General features: G+C 40.9%; 1 protein-coding gene across 5 annotated transcripts in view; it reads right to left on the bottom strand.

The window, feature by feature from the left end:
• Window positions 1-2,079, bottom strand: part of Mettl9 (methyltransferase like 9) — a 41,567-nt gene extending 39,488 nt beyond the window's left edge. For 2 of the 5 annotated variants that reach the window (XM_015491163.2, XM_015491164.2), the window contains exon 1: window positions 14-437. In XM_015491163.2, coding sequence (XP_015346649.1) covers window positions 14-178 — 165 coding nt within the window. In that variant the 5' untranslated portion in view covers window positions 179-437. Of the gene's footprint in view, window positions 1-13; window positions 508-856; window positions 899-2,019 lie in introns of those variants that run through there. The other 3 variants (XM_048789644.1, XM_048789645.1, XM_015491161.1) reach the window with 3 other exon arrangements.
• Between the last annotated feature and the right edge of the window lie 9,887 nt (window positions 2,080-11,966).

The raw sequence follows: 11,966 nt of genomic DNA, 5'->3' as shown, positions 1-11,966 counted from the left end.
GCCCGGGCCGTACCTGGTGGTTGTCCTTCCTGCCGCCCGCGACCGCCGCCGGCCCGCCCGGGCCGCTCGTCATGTTCACGTACAGGGAGCGGGAGAGCGGGCTCCGCAGCGTCCACATCCTCCGCGCCAGCCACTCGGACGCCAGGCTCAGGCACAGCCAGCCCACCAACAGTCTCATCGGGGGCCGCGGCCGCTCGCTCGGATCACCGCCCGCGCCGGGGCGAGGAGGAGGAGGTGCCGCCGCCTCCAGCCACTACCGCCGCCGCCCGGGCTCGAGCCATCGCGTCCAACTTGCCCATCCAGCCCCTTCAGGGCCGAGGCGGGGAGTGGCGGGGGGAGGAGCGGCCGGCGCTCAGCCTTCTCACCTCCCCCTTCCCTTCCTCCCGCGGAACGCCAACGCCGCCGGCGCTAGTTTCCAGCCGGAGCACGTACGCTCGACTGGGGCGCGTTCTCTCCGGGCGCGCTCCTTCCGTTCAATGAGTGGGCCGGCCGGGAGGCGGGACAAAGAGGCGCGCATTCGCCTGGCGCGCGCGTCCGCCTTGGGGCTGCAGGCGTTCGGCGCAATGGCGGAGGCGTGAACCGAAGCCTCTCCGCCTCTCCCAGGTGGTGTCCGCAGAACCTCTGGGCCCTTCATCCCACCCCAGGCAGGACTTTGACCTGGCTGTACAGACTGACCCCAGGATGAGCAGCCTCGACCCTTCCCTGGGCCTTCGCAGAGTCAAACGCTGCCAGTTCTTGTTTCTGCGTCAGCTGCCTAGTTTCCAGTTTAGGGCCGACAGCCGAGACTCCCACTCCCCAAACTTCCACCCTAATTGGCAGTAGCTGCAAAGCAGGGCATTTAGAGGGAAAGACCAACCTCTGCCTTGCTCCTTACTCCCACCATCACCACCGGCGTGCGGGTTCCCCAAACCTGACAAGTTGCTGGCTACGTGTTCCTAAGAGGCAAGAGTGAAAGAAAGCTCTGCCTTTGTTGGAAGCTTCTGTAGCTGGAGCAACCATAAGGAAGCAATGTGCGGAATTGATGAGCCTTGCCCAAGAATGAAACACCCCAAGTTTGCTCCCTATAAGTAACAGACGGAAGTTGGACTCAACACTTCAAGCGATCTCAGCTCTGGGAGATTGACCCGGATGTTTCTTTGATGTTTATGGGACAAGGAGACCTAATATTTCAAAACTGAAAAGTTACACTGTGTTCCTGTGTCTGAACTTCTTCCTGCTGCTTCCCGAGCAACAGCTAAGGAGTAACACATTTCCTAGGCCCTCTAATAACACCTTCCCAGGTTTGTTTGGAGAATGCTTTTCATTTGCACCAGAAATTATGTAAATACTCTTCATTTTAGTTCAAAGCAAAAGAAACAAATCTTTTGGTTGATTTCCTATTTCACTTAAGAGATTTTCATTTATAAAATAGTGGGGTAGTGACCCACAGATGGGGAACAAAATAATTTCTTTACCCACAAACTCTTCTATTAGCTGCTGAGAATTGTAACAGACTGTACCTGGCCCAAAACATTTAAAAGGAACTATGGTAGCAAGTCCAAATAACTCAGTTTGTCTCCTGGGTCACCTTTCCCATCTCTTGGGATCAGTGTCACAGATAAAGCTGCTCTCTCCCAATAGGGGAGAGAGCTACAAAGCAACAGGAGCACATAAAATGACATATTTCGTTTCTGAAGACAAAGAAGACAAAAAGGTATGCCCCAGTTATAGTTTCTTGCCTAATTACAGCTTCAAGATGGCCAAATATGTCAGATGAATATGAAACAAAATAGATGGCAGCACAAGTCTGAAGGATTTGGGAGTCAGTTGACAAAGCCTGTCATCGCAAAGGAGTGGATTTTGCTTTATACCTGAGCAGCCAGCCTAGAAAAACATAAATCACCCACACACTTAAAATATAACTGATAACCACAAAATGCACAGATACATGTTATTTACATTTAGCAAGCACAGGAAGAACCCAAAGCACAGCATGATCAAATGATTTGCCTAAAGGTAACAGCAAATACCATAGCCGACCTTTTCATAGAGCTTGGTATCCCAGCTCGAGGCTCTTCCATCCATCTAAGAAGCCTTGCTGTCTCTCTCTTGTCAGAGAGCCTCCTGAATTACAAATGAGGAGGAAGGAAAACAGCAAGAGTAAATATACTAAGCAGAAGTTCAGATTGCCCTCTGGGACTGCCCCCTTCCTTCATCTACTAGAATGTCACTACTGTATATTAAAACTTCAGTTATCCATAATGGGGAGGGGAAAGGCATAAAGAAACACACACACACACACACACAAAAGCCAAATATGAGCCAATACCCTCTCTAATGTGACCTTGAAATGCAGTCAATGATATTCAAAAGACCCATAAATGACACCCTCTCCCTTATCTCAGGTGTCTAGCCTGCATCTTAGCTCTGTCATGGGCCCAAAATTTTAGCTGGATTACTTTCCTAGCTAGGTATCCAAGCGAGGGCTTTTTGTTGTTGTACTTTGAAGCTATAAAATATAGCATTTCCATGTTCTTTTTTCAATTACAAAGCCCAGTGTAAAAAGAACCCATGGGGAGAGAGACTTGGGTCTACAGAAGGTCCAAAACATGCTGGTCACTGTTATTATCTCCTTGAAGAGCTAATGGTGTAAAAAGAGCTCAAATAATTACATATATTCATGGACAGATTTTTTATGCTTCTTAATCATTTTGAGTACACCTTCAGAGAAATATACAAATTTTTTCAATATATTCAATAAAATGTGTCCTGTGGTTATTAAGTGATAAACACCTATAAAAATATAGCATTAGTCAATGTATTTGTTAAGATTTGGATCTTAAATAAACTCCCCCCGTCCCAGGCCCATATGCTAAAGGCTTCGTCAGCAGCTTGTGGCACTACTGGGAGGAGATGGAACCTTTAGAAGTTAGGACATAGTGGTAGAAAGTTAGGTCATGGGGGCATGTCCTTGAAGGGGTACTGGAATGCTAGCCCTTTCCTCTTGCTCTTTGCTTCCGGCAGTCATGAGGTAAACAAGTTTCCTCCACCACATACTTTTGCTATGATATGCTGCCTCCACAGGACCAAGAGACCATGGACTAAAACCTCTAAAACCATGAACCAAAACAAACCTTTTTCTTTATAAGTTGATTTTCTCAGGTGTTTTGTCACAGTGATGGAAAGCTAACAATTTTCAATTTTAAAAAAATTAGGGTTCAGGTTTTTAATCTGAACTTAGTTGATATAATTTCAATCACTTGTAGTGACGTCACTGTGTCCTCCATTTGATCAATTCTAAGTCAAGATGAAACTGAAAACAGGTTTTAAACTGCCTGAAATAGAAGAATTGATCCAGGTGTCAGGAGGAATTTGGATAACATGGTAAGCTCTCAAGCTTAGCAAGGGGGTATCAAAACAAGGGCCACAAAGAGTAAATTTACAAGAGTAAATCCAAATAACAAAGCATATCCTTCATCGGAGATCCCCCAATGCTGCTCATTAGCAAAGCAGTTTACCATTTGCACTCCTGAGACTAGCTGGGTTTGAAGCCTGGTTCTCTTTTCTTAGTTGTATAATTTGATGTAAGTTACTCCACATCTCCAAGTCTCAATTTTCTTTTTTTAATATTTATTTTTTAGTTTTAGGTAGACACACTATCTTTATTTTTTATTTTTATGTGGTGCCGAGGATCGAACCCAGTGCCTCATGCATGCTAGACTAGCACTGTACCACTGAGCCACAACCCCAATCCTCTAACTCTCAATTTTCTTTTCTGTAAAATGGAAATAGCAGTAATGGCTACTCATCTCATGGAGATATGATGAGGATTATATTATATACTTAATATAAAGGGCTTAGTGTAATGCCTTAGCACATAGTAAGCACTCAAAATGTTTTCACTTTATCTTGGATAAATCAACTTCTTCTGAGTATCCCTTTATTCCTCTATGAACCTGAGGCCAAGATTCAGAGCTGTCTACTTCACATTACATCTATGAGAATCAACTACTCTGAAAACTCAACTGTAAAACATCAACCAAGGGTATCATAATAAGTATGCTCAGTCCTAATTGGCTTTGGCCTCTCAATAAATCACTCTCTTAAAACCAAGGATGATAGTTTCTCTGAAATAGTGTGTTTATCCTCAGACCCCTTTATGATATTTCAAACCAACTAGTCAGGGAAAGAAATATACACAGAGCCATAAAACATGCAAACATGAAATCACAAAACCAGGCAGCAAACTCGGGTTATTTACTTATCAGAGATGCCTCACTTTTCTTTTCTTTTTTTTTTTAAAGTGAAAAGGTATTTTTATTTTATTTTTTTTTAATTTTTTATTGTTGGTTGTTCAAAACATTACATAGTTCTTGATATATCATATTTCACACTTTGATTCAAGTGGGTTATGAACTCCCATTTTTACCCCGTATACAAATTGCAGAATCACATCAGTTACACATCCATTGATTTACATATTGCCATACTAGTGTCTGTTGTATTCTGCTGCCTTTCCTATCCTCTACTATCCCCCCTCCCCTCCCCTCCTCTCTTCTCTCTCTACCCCCTCTACTGTCATTCATTTCTCCCCCTTGTATTATTTTTCCCTTTCCCCTCACTTCCTCTTGTATCTACTTTTGTATAACTCTGAGGGTCTCCTTCCATTTCCATGCAATTTCCCTTCTCTCTCCCTTTCCCTCCCACCTCTCATCCCAGTTTAATGTTAATCTTCTTCTCATGCTCTTCGTCCCTACTCTGTTCTTAGTTACACTCCTTATATCAAAGAAGACATTTGGATGCCTCACTTTTCAATAGGAGTCTTTCCCTCTCTGATAACAAGAATTCTTCCCAGCTGGCTCATTTCTCTACACTGTGACAACCATGGCACTTCACCTGCTTCCAGAACCTTCTGAACTGCCAGTTTCCCTCCCATGGCATTCTTACCCTTGCCTCAGTTTATGTCTAGAATATCAGCAGAAAGACAAATATCATTTTCATACACAATAATGCTTTTTGAATACATGCAGTGTACTGGTCTTTGTGGGATGGAAAGGAAAAGAAACACGTCTCACCTTCATAGAGCTTACTGTCTAATAGGGAAGTAGAACCACACCCTAATCATGCAGTGAATAGATAATCACAAACTGCTGAGTCCTAGAAATGAATTATATATATATATATATTTTTTTTTAAAGTAAGAGAACCCCACTTCATTTGGGTGTGAGAAGAGGAGATTATTCAGGGAAAGCTGCCCCCAGGAAATGTGGCCTCTGTGGCCCTTGTTTTGATACCCTCTTGCTAAGCTTGAGAGCTTACCATGTTGTCCAAGTTCCTCCTGGACTATAAGTATAACAAAAAAGTGTGAGAGCAGAAATGGGGTACACCTCAGAGCCCTCTGAAATGTGAGGAATCTCAGTGTCCCTCACACACACTCCTGGATTTTAGAAGAAAACTAAATGAGGTCATGTCCATACAGCTGCCAGCCCAGTGCCCTACTTAGAATCTCAGTTCTCAAGTGGCAGATCCGATGGCTGCTGTTATTTAAGCACAAGGCCAAAGTGAACCCAACCCCCCTTGGACAAGCTACTTAAGCAGTCCCGAGGATGAGCAGCCATGCACTTTAAACTTAATCTCATTCAAGTCAGATTCCACTAAGGAGAGTCCTTTGACACAATACTTAGCTAAATCCTAGACTCCACCAAACAAATCAGTTTCTCAATTAGAAAGAGAGAGAGAGAGAACCACCTAAGGTGTCCCTTTTTTAAAATTTTTTTTTAGTTATAGATGCACACAATACCTTTATATTATTTATTTATTTTTATAGGGTGCTGAGGATCGAACTCAGTGCCTCACATGTGCTAGGTGAGCACTCTCCTACTGAGCTACAACCCCAACCCAATTGTCCTTTTCTAAGGCACAATTTCTTTATCATATAGAAAGCTTCAACTTGAGAGATCACAAATCATTTTTTATTGTGAGCATAAATTAATCCTAACTGATGTTGGTATAACTGGTTTCAAACAAGAATCATGTAGTAACATAAGAAAATTGCTATTTTGATTTAGTGTCCCCTATAACTCAGTTTCTTTACATGTGCAACTGTTTGGGGATGCTTGAAAGAAATCTGTACATATAATAGTCTACACAACTTAAAGGAAAATATTTTTAAAAAATATGTATTTGTACTAAGTAAGGTCCTTCCAATCACAGGTCTGTGAGTCAATGCTCAAAAGAGAAAAGCCTGTTGTTTTCATTCCGTTTCTGGGGCATTTTCAAAGGTCCAAAGATCTTTCATGTTGTTTAAAATATACTTTCCAAACAACCCATATCCTTGGCCTCTTAATTGCTATCTCCTGTGCGTATGTGGGTTTGGTCTTATGAATGGCTGCTTCCTCTCCACCCAATTCACCATATAACTTTTATGACACTGTTTTGATATACTTATTTTGAAGCTCTAAAGCCTTCTTATTTTGTGACTGTTAAACATTCAAACTTCTGTATGAAACAGGAAAAAAATTGCACTATACAGTGAGAATGCTTTTAAAACTAAATATTTTCTACTAGACCAAATAAGCATGTACATAAACAAGTTATCTGAAAGAGTTTGTGTAATATACCACAGAAAAACCACATCACCGCTGGCATGAAAAAAAGACCACTATTTTATTTTTGCATAACCGCAAACTGGTCCAAAAACAAAGAAGAACACTTTTATGAAAGAGGATACTTGAGCAATTAACCAATCTGAAAATCAGACAGGTCTACCTTCTCTGGTGAAACTGATTTTTTTTAATAGCCACAGATAATCTAAGCTTGTTTTACAATTTAGCCAAACTTCCTCAAACTTACTGTGTACAACTCATTAAAAAAAAAAAAGGCATTTGCCTACTAGAAAACTAAAGCTGATGCATTGTGAGACCCTCAGACGTTTTCCTCTCCAGTTATGGTTTCCCCTGATTAAGCATTCTTTGTTCTGTACAGTTTCCTAAAACTGACAAAGTCAATACTGAATGCAGCTACTTAAGTTATTCTACAATAAAACTTTATTTCTCAGTTCTTTAGATCTCATGCATGCCAGGCAAGCACTCTACCACCCAGCAACAGCCCTAACCCAATGCCCAAGTCTTTTGTAAACATTTGAAACATGTCAAGTGTGGGCATTACTGTCTAGTGGCTTTCCCCAACCAACAGAACCCAGGTTCTACCTTCTGCTTGCTTTACGACTCCTGAGGTCATACAGAAGCTGGTTTTGCTTGTGAACTTCAATAAAGAATAATTTATGTGTGAATATAAATTATTTTTAGAATCAAAACTATAAAATGACACTGGAGCTAAATTTGCTATGTCTCAAATGGATATCTTATAATTGAAACACATTCCTTTGGGTTAGTTAGATGAATTTTTTGTTTTCATAAGGAGACATGTTTACAGATAATTTTTACCACATCTACAATGCTCATTGAGGTTATTCAATGAAATAAGTCTTCGGGAAAAAGGTCATCCTTTTATAATTTGATGACATTTTGGATTCGTGCTTAGAATCTGCAGCCTGTTTTTTTATACTTTTTTTAACAGTGATTGAACCCCAAGTTGCTTAACCACTGAGCTACATCTTCAGACCTTTTATTTTTATTTTGAGATAGGATCTCACTAAGTTGCTTAGGGCCTCACTGCTGAGGCTGGTCTCAAACTTGCAATCCTCCTGACTCAGCCTCCGGAGTCACTGGGATTACAGGAATGCGCCACTATACCTGACTTTAAAAGCAGCTACTATGTGGTGATATTTTCATCTTAAAATATAGTAAATCATATCTGAGAGCACCTAACATTTGTTAACTCCTTTATCCTACTCAGGACTTACATTTGTTTGGATACAAGTATCAGAAATACATTATAATTTTTACATACATGTTTAAGTCTGTTTCATACATGTTTAAGGTCTTTTTAAAACATGATAGGTGGTCCATGGAGTGAAACATACAATTTCCCTGGTAAAAACTCTGGAGGGGTTGGGGTTGTGGCTCAGGGGTAGAGTGTTCACCTAGCACAGCTGAGGTCCTGGGTTCAATCTTCAGCACCACAAAAAGTAAATAAAGGTATTGTGTCCATCTACAACCAAAAAATAAATATTAAAAAAAAAACTCTGAAAATAGGGAAAGTTACTTGTCTGAGATTCACACTTTTAAAAAGCATACAGCCAGGTACAGTGGCACATGCCTATAATCCCAACATCTCAGAAGGCTGAGACAAGTTCAAAGCTATCCTGGATATCTTAGCAAGACTCTAGTCTCAAAATAAAATAAATAAAGGGGAACTAGGAATGTGGGCTCCTTGTTTCAATCCCCAGTACCAAAAACTTAGAAATGAGTAAAATTAAATTTAAAAGGCAGGTCTCAAGCCAAGACTTGACTACAAATGGACTGAAGGAAGGTAATACCATATTTCTAAAAATAATGGCTTATTGGGGATTGACAGTGGGGAGGAATTAGGTTAGCCATGAACACATGGGAAATGGAAAAGCAGGCTGATGTGGGCAGTAGGTCTCCATCAACCAGCCCATGAACCAGCGCCCTAGCCCATTTTACTTGGGACAGCAGGCGTCTCTCCACCTGGAGATGGGTGATCATTGGATCAAGACTCCACGACATCATCAATTAACATCATCCTAAGTCACCACGTCTCTTATCCCATGCTTTATGTGGAGTGGGAATACGCTGACCAAGGAACTTTCTCCATATAAATTGCTAAATTGTGTGTTAGATCATTTTCTGTTGCCAAAAAACACAATACCACAGATTGAGTGAGTTATAAAGAAAGGAGATTTATTTTGGCTCACAGTTCTGGAAGCGTAAGGTTGAAGGCACACATCTGGTGTCCTGCTGGCAGAGACCCAAGGCAGTGCAGGGCATCACATGGGAATGTGGAATGTGGGTGTGTCTCCTCTGGTCTGTCTCTTCTTATAAAGGCACCATGATTCAATCTGGGACTCTCCCCTGATGACCTCATCCAATCCTCCTTACCTTTCAAAGGCCCCACCTCTAAAAGCCATAGTTGGATTAAGTTTCTATCCTCTTACTACCCACAGTGAGAATTAAACACCAACGAGTTTCACAGGGGCAAACCATATTCAAAATACTGCAAAAATAGGTTTGGGGGTTTTCATTTTTGGCACTGGTCTGTAAATTTGGTCCATGCTAATCTGCCTGTGAGTTATGAATCCATTTTAATGTGCCAATGTATCCAACTTTCTAGACCTGCAGAACCTCAGCGAAGAATTTCCCCACATCCCATTCTTTAGAGGAACTGAAAATGACCTGGCCTCTGTCACCCAAGAGCTGTCCAACCTCACTTGCCCAAATAGTGCAAGGGAGAGCTTCCCAGATTCTTCAGGTATGATTGCAATTCTCTTTCAAGGTCTTTTTGGCTCTACCACCCAATCCCAGTCCCCTTCCTTATGCTAGTTTTTTTTCTATTTTGTTACTGAGGTAAAATTTACATTACACTTCACCATTTTTAAGTGGGCAGTTCTGTGGCATTAAGAATATGGACATGTGCAGTCCCCGCCACCATCTGTCTCCACAACTTTTTTGTCTTTCCAAATTAAAACTCTACACTCTTTAAGCATTCACTTGCCATTCTCCCTGCCCTTCAGACCCTGGCAATTGCCATACTACTTTCTGTCCCCTTGAATTTGACGACTTAAATAATGGGCAGTATTTCTGCTTTTGTGACTGGCTTATTTTTATTTGCTCAGCATAATGTAGTCATGGTTCACACATGTGGTAGCATGCATCAGAATTCCCTTCCTTTCTAAGGATCAGTAATATTCCATTGTACATATGTACAATATTTTGTTTATTCATTCATCTGTCAGTGGGCACATTTATACCTCATGCCAATTTATCTGGCCCTATATTTACCATCAAAAACAGGGTGAAAATTTACACCAGGAGTCAGGCAACCCAAATTCTAGTTACTTCCCTTATACTTTCCACTCGACCTTGGAAAATCATATAACCTCAACTACTTTGTCTGTAAAAATGGTAATTAATAAAGACCATTCATGCACAAAGGCAAGATGTCCACCTGTTCATTTTCTTTAGTGATTATGAATTCTTTGAATTTTTCCCACATTCCAATATGAACATATTTGTACATAACAGAAGTGACAAATTTTTCTGTGTTTTCCCATATACGTTAAAAACAAATCTCACAAATTCAGTTCTGTAAACTTCACAAAACAGGAAATAATTCACTACAAATAGTACCTAACTAGGACAAAGTTGTAAGTAGAGACTATAATCTTTTGATAATTGTGTGCTTTATGACCTTTCAACTTCATATGATCTGAAATCAGAACCTTTGCCTTTCTGACTTGCACATCTCTCTTGCGCGCTCTCTCTCTCTGCTCTCTCTCTCTCTCTCTCTCACACACACACACACACACACACACACACACACAGAGCCTGCTCTGCTTCATAGTGTGAGGTTTACCCAGCACCTGAAAACAAAAAAGAATGCTAAAAATGAACATGGAAATAGACACCTCATGGAATTCTAGATCTGGGCCACAGCCTACCCTTTGTGAAGGACAACATTACTGCTTGGGTATCAACTATCCCTTAGAACAAAGATAGCGTGTACTAGGTGCCAGACATTGTGCTAAGAGTCTTAACATACACCATCTCTTTTCATTCTCATAATAGCTGGGTGTGGTGGGGCAATCCTGTAATCCCAGCAACTTGGAAGGCTGAGGCAGGAGGATCTCAAGTTTAAGGTCAGCCTGGACAATTTAAAGGAACCCTGTCTCAAAATAAAAATAAAAGGAGAGGGAAAGAGGAAGTACTGTAGAACAATATTGGCCAAATTATATTGTTATATTGTATGTGTGTTCAAATATATAACAACGGCTCCCATTATGCAACAAATTCTACAGCTACAGTTCACTATTTAAAAAATTTTTAAAGGGGTAGGGGCTAGGGATGTAGCTCAAAGGCAGAGCATCCCTGGGTTCAATCCCCAATGCCACACACACACACACACACAAAAAGATATTTATTTTGGTCCTGCTGACGATCTAATGAGGTTGATACGCTTATAGCAGAATCATCCAAGGCCCAGAAAGCTCTCACTGCACGGTGCATGGGTGGTTGAGACAGGATTTTAAACTGGTGCTTTGAGCATGGAGCTCACATTCTTCACCACGGTGCTCTACTGCCCCCTAGTGTTCACTGAGTCCTTGCACTAGCGTCAGAATCGCCTGTAGTACCTCTTAAAATGCAATTTCCTGATTATCCCAGGTGCACTGATTCAGAATCTAATGAAAAGGTGTTTCGACATGGCCCACAAAGGAGAAAAGAGAAGGGGTGTTTGGCAGAAGCACTGTGTATGTTAATAAAAAGTATTTAATCAATAGACTTAAAGACAAGAATCACATGATTATATCAGTAGTTGCAGAAAAAGCATTTGACAAAATACAGCATCCATTCATGTTCAAAACACTAGAAAAACCTCAACATTGTAAAAGCTATGTATGCTAAACCCAAGATCATCCTAAATGGAGAAAAATTTAAAGCATTCCCTCTAAAAACTGGAATAAGACAAGGATGTCCTCTTTCACCACTTCAATTCAACATCATCCTTGAAACTCTAGCCAGATCAATTAGGCAGAAGAAAGAATTTAAAGGGATATGAAAGAACTCAAACTATCCCTATTTGCCAAAGACAGAATTCGATGTTTAGAAGACCCCAAAAACTCCACCAGAAAATTTCTAGAACTCATAAATGAATTCAGCAAAGTAGCAGAATATACATATACATGTATATTCATTCATATACATCAGAGATGAATCGACTGAAAGAGAAATTAGGAAAACTACCCCATTCACAATAGCCTCAAAAAATAAAATATTGGAATCAATCTAACAAAAGAGGTGAAAGACCTCTATGATGAAAACTACAGAATATTAAAGAAAGAAATTGAA

This window comes from Marmota marmota, unplaced genomic scaffold (genome assembly GCF_001458135.2).
Source record: "Marmota marmota marmota unplaced genomic scaffold, marMar, whole genome shotgun sequence".
Classification (NCBI taxonomy): Eukaryota; Metazoa; Chordata; class Mammalia; order Rodentia; family Sciuridae; genus Marmota; species Marmota marmota.
Note: the sequence above shows the minus strand (reverse complement) of the source record. Positions and strands in the feature narration are given on the sequence as shown.